A 26,071-nucleotide genomic window follows, 5' to 3' on the forward strand; every position below is an offset into this window, starting at 1 on the left:
GTGCAACCTGGAGGCAAAGATGGCATTTGAATTCATGTTTGAGCATGCATTTATTGCGTTTCCATATTTTTATCCAACCCCTGCACCATTGGCTAAATGAGAAAATTTAACACCAGACTAGTGTTCAGTTGCTACATTCTGAAGTACCCTCTGCAATGCCTTTCACAGCGCATAACTGCGTAGGCTTCCGCGGCCAGAGTCAGTCGACATAACAGTTTTCTGGGTATGGTACCACATCATAATGCATAAAACTACTGCTGCTGGAGAAAAACCAACATTTCAGCCATGGTTGCAGCAGCCTTCTTCTGGGTCTAATGGTGCATTCTAGCTATGCAGCATCCTTTATATTTTGTTGTTAGTTCACTGCTCATGCCATTATGTCATAATTTTAAAAAGGTAGTTAGTTTCATTGGTCACTAAGGAAGAAGGAGAGGGAACTTTATTTTAATAGGTTATTGCGGTGGAGGGAGAGTGTAACCTCTGTTGTCTATTGGCTCTTGAGTTATGTGCCACGATTGGTGGTCACTGTCGAATGAGAAGTCGGCTGCTATTTACCAACTGCTGGACATCGGCCATGCAGCGGGTGCGGTCTGTTGGGCTCTGATTGCTAGCAGCCAAGATAGGGCGAGCCCGAGTCCTTCCTCCCTGTTCATGTTATTAGGGTGTTTAAATATTTCGATGGCCTCTCTGATATTGCGTTTCGTCATAACCAGCTGCTTGGCCAACAAACAGGCTTCGCTGAATTTTCTTTCTTTTCCGCAATCTTGCTGATGTTCTGCCACTGCAGATTTATTGTGTTGCCCTAGACGAATATAGTGCTTGTGTTCCCAAATGCGCATTGCTATTGGCCTACCAGTCTCGCCGATGTATGGCGAGATGCCATTGAAATACTTAAACACCCTAATAACGTGAACATGGAGGATGGACTCAGGCTTGCCCCATCTTGGCTGCCAGCAATCAGAGCCCAACAGACCGCACTGTCAACACGATGCACCAGCACTACCGGCGAGTAACTGCCACCGCGCGGCCGACGTCCAGCAGTTGGTAAACAGCAGCAAACTTCTCGTTCGACGGTGACCACCAATCATGGCACATAACTCAAGAGCCAATAGACAACAGAGGTTACGTTCTCCCTCCACTGCAATAACCTATTAAAATAAAGTTCCCTCTTCTTCTTCCCTAATGACCAATGAAACTAACTACCTTTCTAAGATTATGACATAATGGCATACGCAGTGAACAGTAACAACAAAATATAAAGGATGCTGCATAGCTAGAATGCACCATTAGACCCAGAGGAAGGCCGCTGCAACTGTGGTCAAAACATTGGTTTTCCTCCAGCAGCGGTAATTTTATGCATTACAATCGTAAGACATGTTGAAGTTTTTTTTTCTGTTTCAATCGTGTATGGATCAAGGGCAGAGTGGCTGTTTAAATGCTTCTGCACATGCTGTAATTAGTCTAACCTTAACTTTGCAGTCTTTGTGGAAGTAGGGCTTGTAGTATATTCCTGGACTGCACACTTAAAGTTGGTTCTTCAAACTTTGGAAGCAGGCTTTCATGTCAGTCTGTCTGAAAATTAAGGGTTTTCTTCACATTTCTCTGACGCTTTCCCATGAGTCAAACAAACCTGTAACCATTGTGCCGCTCTTCTTGGTATATATTCAATACCCCCTGTTCGTCTCGACATGGCATGGGTCCTAGACAATTATGCAATACTAAAAATGGGATGCTCAAGTCATTAGCAAGCAATTTTCTTACTAGACTGACAGCATTTCCAAATATTCTGCCAATGAAGTGATCCAGTCACCTGCCTAAGTGTTCATTTCATTTCACATCCCCACGAATTGTTACATACAGGTATGTGTATAAGGTGACTGCTATTGTAGTTATTGGGTACTACTTTAATTTCTCGTTTGTTTGTGAAGTGCATAATTTTACATTTCTGTATGTTTAAAGCACACTGTCAATCTTTGCACCAATTATCTAGATCTGACTGAATATTTGTGCAGGCATTTGTCAGACAGTACTTCATTATAAAGTACTCCTCATTTGCAAAAAATGTTACTATTAATATTGTCTGTCCCGGTCATTAAAATACAACATGAACAGCAAGAGCCCCAATACAGTTTTATGAGGGCACACATGAGGTTACTTCTATTTCTGTCAGTGACATGACGTACAAAATAATGTAATGCATCCTCCACATTCAGAAACCCAATATACCATATAATTATACTTTTGTTAATAAAGTAAAACAAAGCATAGGGCTACAGGTAGAGGGGTGCTGAATGAAACATGTCTGGCTGTCAGAGTAATACATGAAGCCTTCAATGACAACCGTTGCAGAATATTGTCAAATGATCTTTCACAAAACTCAAAGAAATTCTATACGAAGATGGCATCTGTTCTTTCGGACACGTCCAAAAGAACAGATGCCATTGGTGACTATGCAGCTCTCCAGAATGAAATTACAATTAAATCAATACCATTAGCTGCTGACAGGCATTGATATACATCAACCAGGACAGTTGAAAATGTGTGCCCCGACTGGGACTTGAACCCAGGATCTCCCGCTTACATGGCAGACCCGTCCTTCTGAGCCACCGAGGGCACAGAGGATAGTGCGACTGCAGGGATTTATCGCTGGCGCGTTCCCTGTGAAACCCACATTCTTAACTTATAGTCCACACACACTACATTCATAGTGCCCCTGCCATTATACCCATTACTCGCGGCAGACAATCCACCGAGTCCTGTAAGAGTTCACGCAAATCGTGTGCATCCACACAGGAGGAGGTCATCGGCCGGTTAGCCTTAAACAATATGAAGATGGCATCTGTTCTTTCAGACATGTCCAAAAGAACAGATGCCATTGATGACCGTGGCTCAAATGGCTAGCGTGTGTGCCATGTAAGCAGGAGATCCTGGGTTCGAGTCCCGGTTGGCACATACATTTTAATAAAGTAAAACAACACCAGTCAGCAGCTAATGGTATTGATTTAATTGTAATTTCATTCTAGAGAGCTGCACAGTCACCAATGGCAATTTTTCTTTTGGACATGTCCAAAAGAACAGATGCCATCTTCATATCATTTAAGGCTAACCGGCTGATGACCTCCTTCAGTGCGGATGCACATGGTCTGCCTGAACTCTTATGAGACTCAGTGGATTGTCTGCCGCGAGTAATGTGTATAATGGCAGGGGCACTACGAATGTAATGTGTGGAGTATAAGTTCAGAATGTGGGTCTCACGGGGAGCGTGCCGGTGATAAATCCCTGCAACAGCACTATCCTCTGTGCCCTCGGTGGCTCAGATGGCTAGAGCGTCTGCCATGTAAGCAGGAGATCCCGGGTTCGAGTCCCAGTTGGGGCACACATTTTCAACTGTCCCCGTTGATGTATATCAATGCCCGTCAGTAGCTAATGGTATTGATTTAATTGTAATTTCAAAGAAATTTGGTAGTATGTAAAGGCTGTTGGTGGCACCAAAATTAGTGTCCAGCCCCTAATGAATGAGGCAGGAACTGAAACCGAGGATAGTAAAGTAAAAGCCAAAATGCTTAACTACATTTTCAAATATTCCTTTACATAGGAAAACACAGGTAAATTGCCCCAATTTTGTCCCAGTACCACTGAAAAGATGAATGAAATAAGTATTAGTGGTGTTGAGAAAAAGCTGAAATTGTTAAAACTGAACAAAACTCCAGGGCTCAACAGAGTCAATGTCAGATTCTATACTGAATTTGTGGCCAAGTTTGCACCTCTTCTAACTGTAATCTTTTGTAGATCCCTCGAACAAAAAAACCTCCCACAGTTCTTGGAAAAAAGCAGAGGTCACACCCATCTACAAAAAGTGTAGTTAGAAGTGATCCACAAACCTACTGTTCAATATCTGTGACACTGATTTGTTGTAGAATCTTAGAATATATTTCGACCTCAAAGATAACAATGTATTTTGAATGAAGTGACCTCCTCCACGCCAACCAGCACAGATTCCAAAAACATCGATCATGTGAAACTCAACTCACACTTTTCTCATATGACATACTTAAAGCTTTGGATCAAGGTAGTCAGGTAGATGCAGTATTTCTCGATTTCTGAAAAGCATTTGACTCAATACTACACCTACAGTTATTGTCAAAAGTATAATAATCGTATCAAGTGAAATTTGTTACTGGATTGAAAGCTTTTTGGTAGGGAGGATGCAGCATGTTATCTCGGATGGACAGTCATTGTTAGGTGTAGCAGTAACTTTGGGTGTAAACCAGAGAAGTTTGTTGGGACCTTTGCTGTTCTTGTTGCTTATTAATGACCACAAGGACAATATTAATAGCAACCCAGACCTTTTTCAGATGATGCAGTTATCCATAATGAAGTACTGTCTGAAAGAAGCTGCATGAATAGTCAGTCAGATCTTGATAACATTTCAAAGTGGTGCAGAGATTGGCAACTTGCTTTGAATGTTCAGAAATGTACAACTGTGCAGTTCATAAGATGAAAAAACAGAGTATCCTATGACTATAATGTCAATGAGTCACAGTTGGAATTTGCCAACTCATATAAAAACCTGGTTGTAACACTGTGAATATGAAATGGAATAATCAGACAGGCTCTGTTGTGGGTTAAGCATGTGGTAGACTTTGGGTTACTGGTACAATACTGGGGAAGTGCAATCGGTTTACGAAGGAGATTGCTTACAACTCACTTGTGCAGCCCATTCTTGAATATTGCTCAAGAGTGTGGGACCCATACCAAAAAGGACTAACAGGGGATACTGAAAATATACAGAGAAGGGCAGCACGAAGGGTCACAGGTTTGTTTGACACATAGGAGAGGTTACAATGCTGAAAAACCTGAATGGCAGAGTCCTCAAGATAATCATAAACTATCCCAAGAATGTCTACTAACAAAGTTTCAAGCACCAGCTTTTAACGATTACTCTAGGAGTATACTACAACCCCCTACATATCACATAGGTATCATGAGAGCAAGACTAGAATAATTACATCATGCACAGAGGCATTCAAACTATCATTCTTCCCTTGCTCCATACGTGAATGAAACAGGACGAAACCCTAATATCTGTTACAATAGGATGCCATGCACTTCACAGTGGTTTGCAGAGTATGGATGCAGATGTAGATATTCGACCAGTGAAGCGATGTCAGTCACCTGCCTAAGTGACCATTTCATTTCACATCCCTACCAATTGTTGCAGATAGTTTTACGTATAAGGTGACTGATTCTAAGTGTCAATCATTGATATTTTAGTCATAGGGTAGTTTTTTTTTTATTTTTGAAATGCATAATTTTACTTTTGTGTGTGTGTTTAAAGCAAGCTGCCAATCTTTACATCAATAATCAAGATATGACTGAATATTTGTGCAGCTTTTGTCAGACAGTACTTCATTACAGATAACTCCTCACCTGCAAAAACCATGTCATTAATATTATCTGCCAGATCATTAAAATATAACATGAACAGCAAGGGTCCCATACAGTTCCCTGGGGGATACACGTGAAGTTACTTCTATTTCTGTTGATGACTCGAAGCAAAAGATAACATGCTGCGTCCTCCATATCAAGAAAGCCAATACCTCACATAATTGTGCTTTTGTTAATGGTTGGTGGTGTGGTATATCAGGAAACCACAGTGTGCACACGTGTGTGTGTGCGCGCGCGTGCTGAACTTTCAGTCATAAGTAGGTGAGTGGTTGTTATCAATTTTAATTCATAACAACTACTCTTGAATTCCCACCACATTATGTTAAAAATACTATTTGTCCAGCTCATGCTTACACACCTACTAAGGACATTCTGCTCCTCTTTGGTAACCAATATTGCTAATATTTTTGAGTGTAGGTTTCCAAGGATACTGTCATCTTCAATAAAACCTATTCTGGTATGAACAAATTACCATATTTTGCAGACCATGGTTTCATTCACTGCTGCAGATGGCTTTTATCAACACAGCGCATTCACTTCTCATGATGAAGGTCACTTGCAACAGTGGCTGAAATGTTGGTCTATAAATCAACATGGCAACACCGTTGCATAGCTGTAATACTATTACTATTAATGTTTATTTACTGTAATAATGAAGATGGGATTCAGAGGAAAAAAAGAAAATTTAAAACTGAGGGCATTCATAGACCAATCAATATCCTCAAACTCAGCCTTATGTTAGGGACAATCAAATGAAAATGAGATGACGGAAGAAAGTGGGTAAACTGTTTATTATTTCAAGAGCAATTGCCGTAACTTAATACAGTTATCCTCCTGTAAGACAAGATGGTCAGAGCATTCATGGGAAAAAAGGGTAAGAGATGCGTACACAGGAACATGGAATGTGCGGAGCCTATACCAAGCTGGAGTCCTATGTCAGCTGCTAATGCAGGTAAACAACTACGGTATAAAAATGCTGGCTTTCCAGGAAATTAAGTGAAATGGAAGTAACATAATGGACTTGGGAAGTTTCACCATCTTCTATAGTGGCAGGAGGAGAAATATCTTTGGAACAGGTTTTGTGGTCACTAAAGAACTGAAACATGCGGTGATGCGCTTCAAACAAATCAATGAATGGATGTCGATGTTAAGATTAAGGGGGAAGTTTTTCAACACAACAATTACAAATGTACATGCACCCACACAGCAGGCAGGTGAACAATGGAAGGACGAGTTTTATAGCAAGGTAGAGCAGTTGTATGATCAGGCTCCCAAAAGTGATATTGAGATATTAATAGGAGACATGAATGCAAAACTAAGAGAAGAGGAGGCCTATAAGCCAACTATAGGAAGACATAGCCTCCATGAAATATCAAATGACAATGGATTTAGGGTTGTAGATTTTTTGATACAGAAAAACCTTACCGTCAGCAGTACATATTTTCCACATAAGAAATATACAAAGAAACATGGATGTCACCAGATAGACAAACTAGAAATCAGACAGGCAATCTACTGATTGATCACAGATACGAATCAGACATAACGGATGTTAGGAGCCAACGTGGAGCTGTCTGCAGTTCAGACCACCATCTAGTGAGAATTAAGTATAGGCAAAGGATCTCACTATTGCTTAAACAAAAAGGCCACAAACAAAAGAGTTTTGACATTAAGAAATTGAAGTTAGAAGAAATACGGAGAGCCTATCAGATGAAGAGGGAATTAAGAATGATAGGGAGACGCATCAAATGAACATATAGAAATAATGTGAAAAAGTTGTAAGACTACAAACCTCGAGGCAGCTGGAGAGGTTTTGGGACATGTATGGGCTCAAAGGAAGGCAAATTGGTTTGATGGAGAATGTATGAGAAGACTTGAGGTGCATAACATAGCATGAATGAAATTATTTCAGACAAGAACTAGAGCAAATCTGAATGAATATAATGAGAAGTGCCGTGTAGCTAAGAGGGTTTGCAGACGGAAGAAAATAGCATTAGAAAAGAAGAAAATGGAAATTATTGAACCACGAGGAGAAGAGAAGAGTATATGTGAAATGTACCAAAAGATTAAAGAAAGAAAGGTTGGGTTTCAAGCCAGAGCAAATATAATTGGAGTAAAGAATGGGATTTGATAGGGGGAGAGTAATAAAATATTTGGCAAAGGGTCAGATTACTTCCAAGAATTTTTGAACTCAGAAGCGGTAGGATTAGAACAGAAAGAACTGGTGGAAATAGCTTATTATAGACCAGATGTCTTAACACCAGAACCCACACTGGAAGAAGTGGCACAGGCTATTAAGACCTTAAAAAACAACAGTCCACCTGGAGATGATCAGATCCAGGCGGAACTTCTCAGATATGGTGGGGAAACACTGTGGGAGGCATTACATATAGTAATACAGAGCATCTGGTATGGGGAGAGCACACCAGTGGAGTGGAAAATGGCTATTATGTGCCCCAGACGTAAAAAAGGAGATAAACTGCCAGAACTATCAAGGAATCTCCCTGCTAAATACTACATATAAAGTGTACTCCAAGATCCTAACTAGGATGCTTACTCCCTTTTGTGCATACTATTTGAAAAATGTTATGAACATCAAATAAACTTACACCACTTTATATCAGTTTTAAACAAGTCTATGACAGCATCTCAAAAGTGGCATCGTGGAATGTAATAGAAGAGCCTGGAATACTTAAGAAGCTCATTAAACTTACTATGATGACCCTCTGTAAAGTAAAAATACACGGTGAAATCTCCAGAGAAGTGGAAGTGAAGAGGGGACTGAGAGAAGATGACAATATCTTCTCACTGCTATTCAACATCTGCATAGAAAAAGTAATATGTCACATAGAGTTAAATACAGGAGGAACCAATTTTAATCATTCACTGCAGTACCTGCCCTAGGCAATGTGGAATTACTTGCATGAAACACTGCTGTGCTGGCCAATGCCTATCAACAACTGGAGAGAGGCAAGGGAACTTGGCCTGGTAGTCAAAGTCGAAAAAATCAAATATATGGCAATGACCAACCAAAAAACCTACCAAATCTCAGGATAGGTGATATGGAGTTTGAAAGAGTGAGAGACTTCAAGTACCTTGGATTGAATATCACAGAGACAAATGACATCAGCAGTGAGGTGAAAGCTAGAAAAGCAGCAGGCAACAGATGCCACCTTGCCGCACTATCCGTGCTCAGGCACTCGCTTCTATCAAAAAAATCTAAAACCCTCATTTAAAAAACAATAAGATGTGGACCATGACTGCAAATGATGAAAGGATTCTTAGCATTCGGTAGAGAAAGGTTCTGCATAAAATATATGGCCCAATATACGATCAAGAAGGTTGGTGCATCCAGAACGCAGAACTAGAATAACTTTTTGAAGAACCTGACTTTGTCACTACCATTAAAATAAGAAGACTCTGGTGGGCAGGGCATGTGGTCAGAATGGAGGAAAGCAGGACATGTAAGAAGATTTTTGATGGCAAGGCTGGAGGCAGATGATGGAAGGAACATCCCAGAACGAGATGGGAGACCGGAATTGAAGACGACATGAAAAAGCTGGGTGTTAGAGAATGGAAACAGCAAGCCATGGACTGGATAGAATGGCAGGATATTGTGTTGCAGGCCAACGCCCTTCAAGGGCTGAAAAGTAAGTAAGTAAGTAAGTAAGTAAGTAAATAAATAAGGAAGTGGTTGTTATTGATTTTAATTTGTAACAACTACTCTTGAATTCCCACCACATTAAGTTAAAAATACTGTGTCTACTAAGGACATTCTGCTCCTCTTTGGTAACCAATATATTTTGCAGACCAATGTTTCATTCACTGCTGTAGATGGCATTCATCAAGGTGGTGCATTCACCTCACCATGATGAAGGTCACTTGCAAAAATGGCCGAAACATTCATCTAGAAATCAACATGGCCACACAATGGCGTATTCACACAATTATTGCTATTAATATTTATTTGCTGTAACAATGAAGGTGGGATACAGAGGAAAAAGAAAATTTGAAACTGAGGGCATGCATAGACCAAAAAATATCCTCAAACTCTGCTTTATATATGGGACATGGGACAGTCAAATGAAAGCGAGACAATGGAAAAAAGTGAGTAAACTGTTTGTTGTTGTTGTTGTTGTTGTTGTGGTCTTCAGTCCAAAGACTGCAGCCTTCCATGCTACTCTATCCTGTGCAAGCCTCTTCATCTCCAAGTAACTACTGCAACCTACATCCTTCTGAATCTGCTTAGTGTATTCATCTCTTGGTCTCCCTCTACAATTTTTACCCTTCGCACTTCTCTCCAGTGCTAAATTGGTGTTCCCTCGATGCTTTAGAATGTGTCCTACCAACAAATTCCTTCTTCTAGTCATATTTCGCCACAAATTCCTCTTCTCCCCATTTCTATTCAGTACTGCCTAATCTTCAGCATTCTTCTATAGCACCACATTTTGAAAGCATCTAATCTCTTGTCTAAACTGTTTATTGTCCATGTTTCAATCCATACGTGGCTACACTTCAAACAAATACTTTAATAAAAGACTTCCTGAAACTTAAATCTATGCTCAATGTTAACAAATTTATCTTCTTCAGAAATGTTTTTCTCCCCATTGCCAGTCTACATTTTATATCCTCTCTACTTTGACAATCTTCAGTTATTTTGCTCCCCAAATAGCAAAACTCATCTACTACTTTAAGTGTCTCATTTCCTAAACTAATTCCCTCAGCATCACCTGATTTAATTTGACTACATTCCATTATCCTCATTTTGCTTTTGTTGATGTTCATCTTCATCTTCCTATCAAGTCACTGTCTGTTCTGTTCAACTGCTCTTCCACGTCCTTTGCTGTCTCTGACAGAATTACAATGTCACCGGCAAACCTCAAGGTTCTTATTTGTTCTCACTGGATTTCAATTCCTACTCCAAATTTTTCTTTGCTTTCCTTTACTGCTTGTTCATTGCCTTCATGGGACAATGTTCACGACTGCCTATGGACCACGATTGTAGCCGGGTGTGCACATCTTTGTCCAAAGCAAATTGACAGCCACGATTGTCTTTCTTCAGGGCTCCAAATATATGAAAATCTCATGAGGAGATCAGCTCACAGGTCACCAAGATTGTTTCGCTTACACTGCAGAAGTTTCACTGGGAAGCCCATACACATCCTCCATAGATACAGTCCTGATCCCTCCCCACATCATTTCACCATTTTTAGACCCCTTAAAAAAAGACATTTGTGGCCGTCAATTTGCTTCGACTGAGGAGTGCACGCCTGGGAACCACCATGGTTCTGCAGGCAACTGCAAACATTTTTCCAGAAAGGCAGTGAACATTTTATCTCACAGCATATAAATGTACTGACAGTTAGCAACAATATGGAAAGGACAGAATGCTGCTTATCGCATACAGGGGTGTCTAGTGATGGACCGGCACAATGAAAAAGAATGCTGGAAATATTCAACATTCAGACCAAGTTCTTGAAGAGATGTAGAGAACACACACATTTTCACACCAGCACAACAATCATGGCCTCATCTCTGGGCACTAAGGCCTGACTGCAACTAAGTCTGAGGTGACCAGCAATCTAGCTGGGATGCGTAGTGAAATGAAATACGTGTGTAGCATATTCGATCGCCTGGTGCAAGTTCTTTTATCTGATGCTACTTTGACTACCCGCATGTTGACAATGATGAAATGGTGATCAGGACAACACGACGCCCAGTCCCCGAGTGAACAAAATCTTTCCCCCAGTTGAGAATCGAATTCGGGCACCTCACACGGTGTTCGACGGCCCTGACAGCTTAGTTACAGAAGCAGACAAGATAGGTAATGAGGGTACAGAAGAGGTGTTGGGTTGGGAGGCTTAGGATAGCATGGTAAAGATATTAGTACTGCCTGTGTGAGAGTGGAGGAACATGTTGGGTACAGGTTAAGACTGCTAAATGCATTGTCAGGAGGCTGTGGTGGTGAGGAGGGAGGTGGGACGGAAAGTAGAGAGAAGAAGAGAAGGGGAAAGGTCTTTTCGAGTGTGTTGGCAGGATAGAAGGTGTGTGTATAAAACTGGAATGGGGGCAAAGAAGGGGATAGGCATGTGGGAGGCAGGGACTAGTGAAGGCTGATTACAGGGAGGTTAGAGGTAAAAACGGCCTGATAGACTCCCTGTCAAATTCATTTTCAGTTTTGCAGCAGTTAGACACTCTTAAGAATAATACACTATACATAACAACTAAAAAACAAAGAGAAAAACTGTGTCCTGTGGGTGGAAGAATGCAAAGATCACACTAGTCCTCGAGAAAGGTAGTAGCAGGTAGCAGAACTGGTTCACAAAACTTTCATCCATTGCACTGATGACCATCTGTTCTTGAATTTTACAATATAATGAGATAAACTGATTGCTACTCACCATATAAAAGAGATGTTTATTCACAGACAGGCATGCCAAAAAGACAGCTCAACATGTGGTCTCTCAGCTGAAAGGCCCTCTTCTAAAGTAGACAAAACACACATACATATTCATGCAAGCACAAAAAAAAAAACACACACACACACACACACACACACACACACACACACACACACATATACATATGACCACTGTCTCTGGCCACAGATGCCAGACTGACACAGTGGTCATGGGTGTGTGAGGAGGGAGAGAGAGAGAGAGAGAGAGAGAGAGAGAGAGAGAGAGAGAGAGTGAGTGTGTGTGTGTGTGTGTGTGTGTGTGTGTGTGTTTTTGTCTGCTTTAGGAAAAGGTGTTTGGACCAAAAGCCCAGATGTTTACTGTCTTTTTCATGATACCGTTGTCATTTCAGCCTGGATTTTCCACTGCATGAAATTTTGTATCATATTCTGGGCTCAAACATCACAATGAATCTTGAGAAGAATGACCTCCTCCATGCCTACTGGCACAGAATCCAAAAACAGTGCTAATGTGAAACTCAACTCATGCATTTCTCACATGATATCTTGAAAGTCATGGGTTGAGGCAGTCAGATAGATGTATTTGTTGACTCACAAAAAGTAAGTGACTCAGCAGTACATAAACATTCATTAATGCAAGTGTGATCACAAGAGGGCATAAAGTGAAATTTGTGATTGGATTGAGGATATCTTTGTAGGAAAGATGCAGCATACGATGCAAAGTGGTGAGTCATTGACAGATATATAAGTAGCTTCAGCCATGCCCCAGGAAAGTGTGACTAGATCCTTGCTGACCACTTTGTTTCTTAATTACAAGCAAGCAATGCCAGGTGCAAAGATAGGCAATTTGTTTAAATGGTCAAAAATGTAAAATTGTACACTTCACCAAATGAAAAAAAGTATCATTTGACTACAGGATAACAAAAAGTCACAGTTAGAATCTTAACTCAAACAAATACATGAATGTATCATTTTGTTATGATATGAAATGGAATGATCACAGATTTGATAATGTCTGTAGAACAAAGGTCTGCGAAGCACTAGAAAAGAAGGGAGTGAAAAAGAGAAAACAAGCATAGTGGAGCATATGTACTGTGAAGTCCTAGCTGTATGGAAGCAGGAAGTTAAATGACAGATTGTTTCCAGCAAACAACAGGTGTGAAACAGGGCAGTCCTTTTCATCATGGTCTTGGATGAGATAAGGACTAAAGTGGCAGAAAAAACTGGAGAAGACATGAGAGAAGCAATGGTGTTCACAGATGACTTGATCTGGGTAAACAGGGAGGAGGATATTCAGGAACAGGTTGATGCTTGGGAAGAAACTGTGAGACAGTATAAAACATAATTTAATATAAAAAAAAGTGAGATCCTGGTTACATTTGGAAAGAAAGATAGACTAGCTAGTGGAATAAGGATTACAGGTGAAAAACTGAATAAATGAGAAAGAGATCAGTGAATGTGGAAAACAGGCAGAAGCATTCTCATGATGTGTTAGGAGCCTGGTTTGGAACAAAGGCATTCCACAAAAAAGCAAAGAAGTGATAAATAGAAATAACTACATCCCAATACTGGTATATGCATATGAAACATGGATAATGAAGGAAAGAGATGTAAGCAGCGTACAGGCATGCGGAATGAAGTTCATCAGAAGCAGGATATGAATAACACGGAGAGAAGATGAGAAATGAAAGGGTAAGGGAAATAGTGAAAGAGGAATCCTTGCAAAGCAGGATAGAAACATCAAGGCTAAGATGGTATGGGCACTTAAAGAGAATGGAAAACGAGAGGAGTCCCAAGAAGATACATGAAATGGAGATGCAAAGGAAATGACCAAGAGGAAGACCAAGGCTGAAAGGTGTGGAGGAATGGGGTCTAGTGCAGCAGGGGATACAACCCGTCGGCTTTGGACAAGGATGTCACAAGCCGCCAGAGAGCAGTTTACCATTTTCGCTTTTGCTGTTATGTTTCAGTTTCGTTTTTTTACTGATTGCTTAATAAAGTGGATATGTTTATTCTATCTCGTGAGATTTTGTTTTAAAAAAGCCAAAAAACACTTATCAGCCACTGAAGGGAGCTACAACACTAAGAAGAATCGCTTCTCGATTGGCCACTTGTGACGTCATTGTCCAAAGCCGACGGGTTGTATCCCCTGCTGCACTAGTCCCGAGGAATGTGGTAAAAAAAGGAGACGGGGACTGGGCCAGAATGAACACAATGATGGTGGGAAAACAGAACTAAACGGCAAGGCTTATGTTCCCAACAAACCAAGCCTGAGGCTGGAAACTATTCAAGATAACAGGACTAATGGTGTATATATGCTTTTGTGGACTGGCAAGACAGCCAATCCAATAGGTCGGGAGGCCGAAGGGCATGCGTTTAAGCTCACGCAGGATGGCGTGAGGTCTGGAAAATGATAAGGAATTGAGACTAGCAAAAACTGTACGTAGCTTCTGGAATACTTAACATTAATCCATAATTGGTGAACATTGGTCTGACGGTACATGCATCACAAGATAAATAGCAAATGATAATGGCGCCTTGCTAGGTCGTAGCAAATGACGTAGCTGAAGGCTATGCTAACTATCGTCTCGGCAAATGAGAGCATAATTTGTCAGTGAGCCATCGCTAGCAAAGTCGGCTGTACAACTGGGGCGAGTGCTAGGAAGCGTGTCTAGACCTGCCGTGTGGCGGCGCTCGGTCTGCAATCACTGACAGTGGCGACACGCGGGTCCGACGTATACTAACGGACCGCGGCCGATTTAAAGGCTACCACCTAGCAAGTGTGGTGTCTGGCGGTGACACCACATATGCATCTATATATAAAGAAAGGCACAATGAATAGTCACAACTATGTTTGACACATGGGAGAATATTACAGAAATGTTGAAAAAACTGAACTGGTAGACACTTTAAGATAGACAAAGGAAGGAACAGTGAAGACAAACAAAGACTAGTGACAGTGTGATGTATTTATAATGTCATTCTTCCCATTCTCCAAATGCAAATCGAATGGGACAAAGCAGTATCAAGCGGTACAAAGAGAAGTACTTTCTCCTAAGTCCTTCATGGAGGTTTGCGGAGAATGTATGCAGATGCAGAACTTTGGCACGAACTGTAGTATTAACTCTGAGTACCACTGAAGCATCTATTTTACAGCCATAACAAGATTTTTTCCCAATCATGCCCCTGAAAATGTTATTGCACTCCCAATGGTGTTCACTCTATACTAGCAGAAAGGTTCTGCGATTTAAAACATTAAAATTGTGCATTTCACTAAATACACTTCTTTTGGATACCTATGTCTATTTTCAAACCATCTTATTGTAAGTGTGACAATACAAGCAAAAGCCTATGTACAACAACTGTCACTGCAGTGATAATCAAGTGACTACAGCCAACTCAACAACAGTAAGTAAACCACACAGGACAGAGACTGGAGAACTCCAATGCCTGTTCTTTGTGTTCTGTTTACAGTTGTTGAGTAGGGCAAAGTGACACTTTGATCTTCATTGCAGGGGCTTTTTCTTTTTACATAGGATTCCACCTGTACTGTCACAACACAGATCGTTTTAAAATGGACATACGTGTCAAACTAGTTACCATCAAGAAATAAAAAAAAATACTTATTAATCTTCCTACTGCAATTTATGATGGAGCTACAACCATTTATTTCAATCTTTTTATTGTTTTACAATTATTGCCGTTTAATGAAATACTGACAGTCCATTCAGTCTTGACTAGTCAATGATGTGGCATTGATAATGACTAGTTATAAAGATCTATGGAATGAAAGAAATTTCAAGCTCTGCTGCTTAGAGGAAAACTTACATTTTCAAGGAAATACATACATTATATGGATTAGTATACTGGTTTAACAGCATTATGGCAACATCATGGTTCTCTATGTGTAAACATCTGTTACACTGTCATAATTAGCACTTCCACAGAATTTGTTATTTATCTTCCGGAAATCTCTATGATATTTCACAGCATAGTTGTTCGGACCTGGCTTTCTCTAAATATGTATATTTATTACATGCCTAAGACAAGTTATATAAGTATGTGGTTGGTTAATAAACAAACATTAATTTCGCACATATCTACGAACGAAAACCACATCTTTTGAGTGAGGACCACATACGCCTGCTCCTACTCATATTTGCACATGCGAACATAGAAGAAGAAAATTTGAAGGACAAGAGGATTTATCAGTACTAAAAGTTTTACCTCAAATCCCCGTCCTTTGAGCCTAGAAATATCCACTGTTCGTCTGTTCTTTCATCTTCTGCCACCACTGTCTGTATGGCCTTACCCACAAGGCCCGTACCGCCTGTCACTAAAATCACTTTTTTGTCTCCTGACATACTTCTACCTCGCTATCTGGAAAATTAAAGATTCTCGTATACGTTCCTGACCATCTATGTATAAGTTTTCTGCGTGAAAGTGAATACGTCGGCTATGCGGGTACTTACGTGTAAAGATAAGGAACACTTGCAAATAATCTTACATGTAAACAGCAGTGTTTATTATGCTTGTGATTAGTTAAGGATTGTCAACACTTCTCAGCAAACATAAGATTTTACAGATTGTGAGCTTTATGCACCAATAATAAATTTGACACTGACTTCTGCTAGAAAAACCACAAACAGCTCTCCCAAACATCAAACAACTAAATTGCAGACTGCAGACGACGTGGGTAGCACTGTGATCTGTGACGCTACATTACAACATAAAAGAAAACTTTGAAGTCAAATTAAAAGCAAAATTATGCATCTTGTTAAGTCGATCTCACAGTTATTAAACAGTTTTCTTTCAGAATCGTCAATTCGATTTGCAAATTTCATTCATGAAATAACAAATAAAAAGTAAATGGGATGCACAAAAACAAATAATTTAGAGTCAACAGCGGTCTGTTATGGTAGCGAGTTAGTTGCTATCTCTGGAAAGCCCGCCAAATATGATTAGCTAATTGGATTTTCTGAGAGAACAAGTTGAACAGCCCCTCACTTTGTGTGGCCATATCATTTTCATCTCAATATGCATATTTACATGGAATCGTAAGGGGACAAGTAAATGGTAAGTATTAGACAGCTTTCATAGGTTGGAAAGTTGCATAGTTACGCTGTTGTATCAGAAGTGTGTAATGTGTTTCCGATTTGTTAGTCTTACGTTAGTGGAGGAGTTATAAATTGTTAAACAGTAATAAATTTTTGTACATTTATTTGTACTGTTCGCTGATGGTAAGGCTTTTGACTCTATTGTGACTTATTTTATTCACAAAACTCTAGAGCAGACTACTTAGATTGTACTTCCTGGCAGATTAAGACTGTGTGCCCGACCGAGACTCGAACTCGGGACCTTTGCCTTTCGCGGGCAAGTGCTCTACCATCTGAGCTACCGAAGCACGACTCACGCCCGGTACTCACAGCTTTACTTCTGCCAGTATCTCGTCTCCTACCTTCCAAACTTCACAGAAGCTCATTCTGGAATCATCCCCCAGGCTGTGGCTAAGCCATGTCTCCGCAATATCCTTTCTTTCAGAAGTTCTAGTTCTGCAAGGTTCGCAGGAGAGCTTCTGTAAAGTTTGGAAGGTAGGAGACGAGATACTGGCAGAAGTAAAGCTGTGAGTACCGGGCGTGAGTCGTGCTTCGGTAGCTCAGATGGTAGAGCACTTGCGCGCGAAAGGCAAAGTCCCGAGTTCGAGTCTCGGTCGGGCACACAGTTTTCATTTGCCAGGAAGTTTCATATGTGGCACACTCCGCTGCTGAGTGAATATCTCATTTCTACTTAGATTGTAGCTTGGAAACGTAGACTGAAGGAGATACGTGTATTACTTTTTACATTATCTAAAATTAACAGACTTTGAACGCAGAATGGTAGTTGGAGTTAGATGCATGGGGTATTCTTCTTCTTCTTCTTCTTCGGCACTACAACCCTTGGTGGGCCTTGGCCTCCTCAACAATCTTCCTCCATATCTCTCTGTTCTCAGCTTTTTTCTTCTATCCACGGATCCCCATCTTGGCAAGGTCAGCCAGCACATTGTCCATCCATCTAGCTCTTGGTCTGCCCTACCTTCTGGTGGAATACAGTGTTGCATTTATTATTCGTTTGGACACTCTGTCTTCCGTCATCCTCTCCATATGTCCTAACCAACGTATTCTTTGAGATCTGATAAATTTCGCTATATCTTTCCCTTGTATAAGTTCTTGTATTTCATGGTTGTATCTCACTCTCAAACCTTCTGCCTCTCTCACAGACCCATAGATTTTTCGTAAGATTTTCCTTTCAAATACCCTTAGGCTGTCGTTGTCTGCTTCTGTCATTGTCCACGTTTGTGATCCATATGTGGCAACGTGCCACGCAAGGGAATAGTATACTCTCAATTTATTTGTTCTTGTAATCAGCCATTTTGGAAATCATTAGCGACTTCAGTGTTCTGAGATCCACAGCGACATGAGTGTGTCGAGAATACCAAATTTCAGGCATAACCTCTCACCACGGACAACGCAGTAGCCGACGGCCTTCACAGTGCTGCCCAGACCAGCGGAGTTATCGTAGAGCTGTCAGTGCTAACAGACAAGCAACACTGCGTGAAATAGCCGCAGAAATCAATGTGAGGATTATGACGAACGCATCCGTTAGAGCATGTGGCGAAATCTGGCGTTAGTGGGTATATGATAGACCAACAGACGACCAACACGAGTACCTTCGCTAACAGCACGACGTCGCTGCAGTGCCTCTCCTGGGATCATGACGATAATTTGGCCCATAGACTACTGGAAAAGATAAGAGCTGATGGTAGGGTTCGTGTGTGACACAAACCCCATGAAGCCATGGATCAGAGTTTTCAACAAGGCACTGCACAAGTTGGCGATGGTTCCATAATGGTGTGGGCTGTGTTTACATGGAATGTACTGGGTACTCCTATCCAACTGAACCAATCATTGACTGGGATGGTTATTCTAAGCTACTTGGAGACCATTTGCAGCTATCATGGACTTCATGCTCCCAAACAACATATGATGTCACTAGCCCACAATTGTTCACGATTGGTTTGAAGAACATTCTGGACAATTTGGGCGAATGATTCGGCCACTCAGATCACCCGACATGAATCCCATCGAGCACTTAATGGGACATAATCAGAGACCAATCTGTACACAACATCCTGCACCAGCAACACTTCCCCAGTTTTGGATGGCTATAGGGGCAGCATGAATCATTATTTCTTCGGGGGCTTTCAAAGACTTGTTGAGCCCATCCCATGGCGAATTGTGCAGTATGCCGGGCAAAAGAGGGCAGGACACGACATTAGTAGGTATCGCATGACTTTTATCACCTCATGTACTGTACAAGAACCATAGAATCATTATCTTCCGCCACCAGTTACTACTCATTTCACTGATGGTACATTGAAACAACCAATGTTGGCTGCCTACCCCTGCATAAAACCTCATTTTACTTATTTTTACTGTTGTAATGTATGCTAGCACTTTCCACCCTGAACACTGTTATGTAAATGGAAAGTGGAAGAATCACACCAAATAGGTGAGGCCAAGCGGGGAAGACGACAAGACACTAAGTGTAATGCTGAATTGGCATCTTCTAATATACTAGTAGCGTGTGTCATCTGGATTCTGGATGAACAGATATTTGTGAGCCAGTTGGCCAAATGATAGTACGTGGACTTTTTTAGTAATAGACAGCAAATCATCAAGTAAAATTGAAGTGATATCAGGTGTTCCCCAGGGAAGCGTCCTGGGACCACTGCTGTTCCTGATCTATAAAAATGACCTGGGTGACAATCTGAGCAGTTCTCTTAGGTTGTTCGCAGATGATGCTGTAATTTACCATCTAGTAAGGTCATCCAAACACCAGTATCAGTTGCAAAGCGATTTAGAAAAGATTGCTGTATGGTGTGGCAGGTGGCAGTTGACGCTAAATAACGAAAAGTGTGAGGTGATCCACATGAGTTCCAAAAGAAATCCGTTGGAATTCGATTACTCGATAAATAGTACAATTCTCAAGGCTGTCAATTCAACTAAGTACCTGGGTGTTAAAATTACGAACAACTTCAGTTGGAAAGACCACACAGACAATATTGTGGGGAGGGCGAGTCAAAGGTTGCGTTTCATTGGCAGGACACTTAGAAGATGGAACAAGACCACTAAAGAGACAGCTTACACTAACTCGTTCGTCCTCTGTTAGAATATTGCTGCGCAGTGTGGGATCCTTACCAGGTGGGATTGATGGAGGACATCGAAAGGGTGCAAAAAAGCGCAGCTCGTTTTGTATTATCACGTAAGAGGGGAGAGAGTGTGGCAGATATGATACGCGAGTTGGGATGGAAGTCATTAAAGCAGAGACGTTTTTCGTCGCGGCGAGATCTATTTACGAACTTTCAGTCACCAACTTTCTCTTCCGAATGCGAAAATATTTTGTTGAGCCCAACCTATATAGGTAGGAATGATCATCAAAATAAAATAAGAGAAATCAGAGCTCGAACAGAAAGGTTTAGGTGTTCGTTTTTCCCGCGCGCTGTTTGGCAGTGGAATGGTAGAGGGATACTATGATTGTGGTTCGATGAACCCTCTGCCAAGCACTTAAATGTGAATTGCAGAGTAGTCATGTAGATGTAGATGTAGATATTATTATTTTGTCTTAAAAGTTATTCGCTGTAGATTTTCCCTGCATAAATAGTATAACACTTTGTCATTACCAACACATTTGAAATTATATTGAAATATTAATTTCTTTGTTCACGCGACTTCATGTGCAATATTCGATCTGTTCTTTTATACAGATAACAGACTAAAGGAAAACAGCAAATAAATAATTAAAACACATCTTGGCGCAAAAGTTTGAAGTTCTGTGTTGTCAGCTTGTTATTTAGCTAGCTTGTCCAACTTGAGTGGGCTAGCGATTGCATTGACCCTGAACATAAAATCTGTTACCACACTGTCTGTCCCACGTATAAGTCTAATTTCCGTAGAATAGCGACCAATGATGTCCATGTGGCGAAACCTCCATGGATGGAGGTCCTGTGCTGGGCTTCGGTTTGCGTCAGCAAGTGGCTTATGATCCATAGAAATCGTGACAGCATGTCCCTCATTGTTGTTGTGGAAGTATCTCAGTGCCTCAATACCACAAGTAACTCTATGTCAAACGATGACCACTTACACTGAGAGGATGCAAGTTTCTCCATGAAGAATCTAAGGAGTTGCCAATGTGTTGTTGAAACACACCGCCAATCGATGTGTTGCTCACATCAGCTGTGATGGAAATCCTTGCATCTGGTACCAAGCGTGCAAGGATTGGTACTAACAAGTGTGTTAGTACCATTTTGAGGTTGTCAAACGTTGAATCATTTCCTCTGACGATGACATCTTATGCTTCCACAGAGTGTTGTTGCCCGCCACAACTTGGATGAGGAGTACAGCAATGGTGGGGTATATGATAGGTGTTTACGGTAAAAACTGACCGGTTCATAAAATGGCGCAACTCGCGATTGCTGATGATTAGGTTATATTAGATTAGATTAGATTAATACTAGTTCCATGGATCATGAATATGATATTTCGTAATGATGTGGAACGAGTCGAATTTTCCAATACATGACATAATTAGGTTAATTTAACAACATACTTAAGTTAATATAACAACTTTATTTTTTTGTGTTTTTTGTTTTTCTTTATTTTTTATTTTTATTTTTTTTATTTTTTTAATATTTTTGTTTTTTTTTCTTTTTTTCTTAATTTATATCTAAAAATTCCTCTATGGAGTAGAAGGAGTTGTCATTCAGAAATTCTTTTAATTTCTTCTTAAATACTTGTTGGTTATCTGTCAGACTTTTGATACTATTTGGTAAGTGACCAAAGACTTTAGTGCCAGTATAATTCACCCCTTTCTGTGCCAAAGTTAGATTTAATCTTGAATAGTGAAGATCGTCCTTTCTCCTAGTATTGTAGTTATGCACACTGGGTAGTGGAAGGCCCTTAATGAGCTCGATATGGTCAGAGGTTGGAGTAATTCCATCGGGCTTTACAGTGTGAGCAAGGAAAGTAACACTTGTGCGGCAAAGCTGAGATTTGTCAGTGTTTATTTCAATGCTGTTGGCAGATAGGGCAGCTCGTATGTAATCGACGTGTTGTTTATGCTCCTCGTCTGAGGATGGGAATATTAAGATGTCGTCAACATAGGTGTAACGACGTGAGAGTCCCAACAAGAAGGAATCAATGAAGTGTTGCCCAGTTTTAGCCAAGTTCTTGAGACCAAATGGAATATAACAGAGTTCAAAGAAACCGAATGGAGTAATGATTGTTGTTTTGCGAACTTTGTTGTTAAATCTGGATGCCTCCCAAAAATCGAGTACGCTAAGCACTTGTGCCCCATTGAGGAGTAGCGTGAAATCCTGAATATGGGGGCTAGGGAAAGTGTCAATGTTAATGCATGCTTTCAGCTGGCTACAGCCTGCACAAACAGAATGAAAAGTCTTTCTTAGGCACATCGTGAATAGAACAAGACTAGTTACTGTCTGGTGGCTGGACAATCCCAGCAGATAGAAGTTTGTTAACAACAACATTCATATGGTGAAACTTGTGGATAGTAAGGCAACAAGCATTACAATGCACACTAGGACCGTGACCATCCATTTTGTTTATCCCATAGCAGGCACCTTTAGTGACCACTCCTACCTGTACTTCCATCACACCATGGGAGTAATACAAGTGTCTTCAATGTGGGCCACTGAGTCATTGGACAGGGGAGTGGGAGGGGAAATGTCACTAACCTTCATGTCTGGTGGCTGAGGTTCCGTTGGCTGCACGTCGGTAGCAGTTAGCATGGCGCTGCCATACATGAAGAGTGAGCCAGTGAGGTTATGTAGTGTGTGGCATATAAATGCCAGATTTTCCATCAAAGTGCTGACCATCTGTGTGAACTAGTCGTAGTGAGCTCACATGTCGTCGACCTCGGATTGCTTGGAGAGGGGGGGAACTCGACAAGTAGGAAAGCCAAGCAGTGATTTAAAGAGGAGCACATGAAAAATGTGGACAGGAATGTGTCACAAGGTGAAGGAGCAGCATTTGTGGGTTGGCCAAAGGAGCCAAGTATATGAGACCTGGTACCATGGAGTAGTAGGGTAGTGGTTTGTAGATCCAGTATCAGACCAAAGTTTTTGGAAGTTGATGTCTATGAACGGTTCTTTGGCTGTATAGAATGTTCACTGAAACACTTTATCAGTTGTAAAGTGAATACGAAGGTCAGTAGTGCTGTGCATGTTGATGAGGAACATACTGGCGGCACATAATGACGGTTAAGCAGACAGAGGTTGTGTGTATGAGAGATTGGGTGGAATAACACTTGCATCTGCTCCGCTGGGTGCGGAGCATGGGGTGGGGTCGCAGTGTTGTCCTTCTCACCCCTCCTAGTGGCTGTGGTGTGATGGGTGAGTGTTCATGTGGAATTGGTGGCGGTCTGGGTTCAGGCGGTGGTAGTTCGAACTGGTGGTTGCCAGGTGACAGTGCGCTGTCTTGTGCATATAACCTTGTGTCACCACTGTTACCAGAGAGCAGAGGAGAAGGGCGCGCACTGTTAACAACCTCACTCCCCACCCACGAAACGACAGCCATTAGAGGCTGCCTGTGTCTTATAATTCAGAGGGTCTTGTTAGAAAAATGGAGCTTCATCTCAACAGGCTAAGATCCATGTGATAAGAGCTGGAGCTGTAGTTCATGGGGGAGCTTAGCCAACCAGAAAGTTAATAGTTCAATGTTTGGTATATATTCAGTATCAGTGAGAGCACATAGATGACACCTGAGATGAGAGGGTGTCCTGGATTACATGTGCTCATCGTGGGTGATGTGGTTGATGGCTTCATCTGGGGGTTGCAAGAGGCGCTCTATGGTGGTTGATTTTGACGTTTCGTACTTGTGACACTCTGGTGGCGATAGTAGCAGATCACTGATTAGGTCTACACAGTTGTGCAGGTGACTGATCAGGCAAATAAATCGAGTGTCATCATCCAGGATACCATGCAAATTGAGGAGCTTGTCGACTAAAAGGAATCAGCTCTTGGGGTTGTCCTTTCGTAACTGCAGAAGCTTAGGGAAGCTACCTGCTTGTATTTTTCTGAATGTTCCTAGGGTGTACGATTGGTCTCAGTGAGAAGCATGGTGCAGTGGACGGGTGCTGTTGTAAAGAAACTGCGACTGTAGGCTCGGGATCTCGATGGAAGGGGCCATGCGGAGCTGTAGTACTGCCCATGATCTGGATGCCTTGTGCAAGGTAATGGCTACACGTAATTCACTATGCTATAGGTGCTGGAGCGATATTTGCTGGTGCAGACGAAACGACCGATGTCGTCTGTTTGCAAAACGGAGCATGTTCGAAAGGCTAGGCAATCTCAGATATACGGTGGGTATTGTTCACTCAAATGGCTGTCATATGTTGATACTGCAGCACATGTGGTATTGCTTGTATGGTCACTTTACCACAGCTAGGAATAACATTTGACTTTGATGCAAGGAAACTGAATGATACTGGAGCTACTGGTGTGAACCAGCGGTCGGCGTGGCCACGTGTTTGTCGTGATGCTGGCATACATGTTTCCCGCCTTGGTGGCGCCGCATAGCTTATATGTGTCGTAGGAAGACCATGTGGAATGGAACGTACAGCATAATACGTGTCTGTCAGCTCCGCCAATGATGGCACTGTGACTCTGCAGTTGTATCCAGGCATGGAACTCACGTGTGTGTGCTGAATCACTCTGCTGATGGCGATCCATTCTCTGTTAACATGAACCATCACAGATACAGAATCAGAATGAATAATGTGAGATGAATAACTTGGCAATTCCTCTTGTCTTCAACCATATGGGTGTTAACATTTCTTTTTGTGATACCAATATAAACATAAGAGCAATTGCCGCCTGGGACACACTAATAAATCAGCTATAGCGGAACATGTTTACCAAGATGGTGATCATAAAATAAAGTTCAGTGCGACGAGCGTCACATCGAAAATACAGCATTATCATGTGAACGTCTGTAGAGAGGCTATTAAGATTTGTTAACACTGTAATAATTTTAGCAGAAAAGAGACAGGTGTGAAATTAGATAAAATTTGGATGAAAGCGTTAAAAATAAGAATGACGATCGATTACTTTCAATCGAGAATGTTGGCATTACTAGAGATAATCTCATAGCTGATTTCACGTGATGGACTGTGGTACCCTCTACACTGCCCATATATTCTGCAATCCCTCAAGCTCTAGTAGGCAGCTTTACCTCTGAATACATCTCCCGCAGTTGGAGGGGAAATGTTAGGAGAAAGTTTTATACATTAACGAAGGCCTATTATCACGGAACTTTCAGTGAAGCAAACAGAATGTTCTGTATGTAAGGAAGACATGACTAGTACCATGTCCAGAACCTTCTTCTTGCATTGAATTCTTACTCTCCTTTAAACTGTCACAAAACTTTCCAGCTCTGTGTTGATGATCTTATTTTCTATCTCAAGTTTGCATCTCTTGGGGCTGTTGTTCTCTCACTTTATCTCCACTTTCAGCAGCTTATAGCTGGAGCACACATCTCTCATCTGTTCTTGGTCAACTAAATAAAGACTTAAAAATATTACATAATTAAGAGTGAAAAATACATATTTCAGTCACTTATAAGAACCATCTTATTTTCGATCTTCCTTAAACAGAACTCTCACAGCCAGTTTTATAAAATTTGTGTACTCTTGTGGTTCATTTATATGTGGCTAACTAAATAACATAACAGCCCATATCCTGGAACCTGCTGTTATGCAATTGCTAATATTTTCTTCAGTCTGTTACATAGTGTTTCTAGCGGAATGTCGTCATTTTGCACTTTCTTTGGAGCAAGACCAACCAAGATGTCAATGTCAGTCTTAAGTGTTTTCAACCTAAGAGGGCACTCGTGTTGTTATGCAGTTCAGGGCATCAATCGCTGGCATTACTTCATTGCTCCAGCATCTTTTGATAAACTGCTCTTAGAAAGAGGGCGAATTCTTTCACCTACTTTATAAATAACAGCGAAGGGTCACCACTAGGGATAGAGTCACATTTACTTCGCTGAGCGATTTTGATGGATTATGTATTCTGTTATGAATTATATATGTCATAACACTGTTCGCATGTTGATTGAAAGAGTGGAACATCATCCGATCCTTCCCAATGAA

The 26,071-nt window shown here is 41.2% G+C and overlaps 1 protein-coding gene across 3 annotated transcripts in view; it reads right to left on the reverse strand.

Annotated features, from left to right (window-relative positions):
• The window catches only part of LOC126418641 (GDP-L-fucose synthase), a 48,887-nt gene extending 32,306 nt beyond the window's left edge, over positions 1-16,581 (reverse strand). The window contains exons 1-2 of one of the 3 annotated variants that reach the window (XM_050085502.1): positions 16,374-16,581; positions 16,094-16,246 (exon numbers count right to left, since the gene is read on the reverse strand). In XM_050085502.1, coding sequence (XP_049941459.1) covers positions 16,094-16,230 — 137 coding nt within the window. In that variant the 5' untranslated portion in view covers positions 16,231-16,246; positions 16,374-16,581. Of the gene's footprint in view, positions 1-16,093; positions 16,247-16,338 lie in introns of all 3 variants that reach the window. The other 2 variants (XM_050085501.1, XM_050085500.1) reach the window with 2 other exon arrangements.
• Between the last annotated feature and the right edge of the window lie 9,490 nt (positions 16,582-26,071).

Source organism: Schistocerca serialis, chromosome 9 (genome assembly GCF_023864345.2).
Source record: "Schistocerca serialis cubense isolate TAMUIC-IGC-003099 chromosome 9, iqSchSeri2.2, whole genome shotgun sequence".
In the NCBI taxonomy this organism is placed as follows: domain Eukaryota; kingdom Metazoa; phylum Arthropoda; class Insecta; order Orthoptera; family Acrididae; genus Schistocerca; species Schistocerca serialis.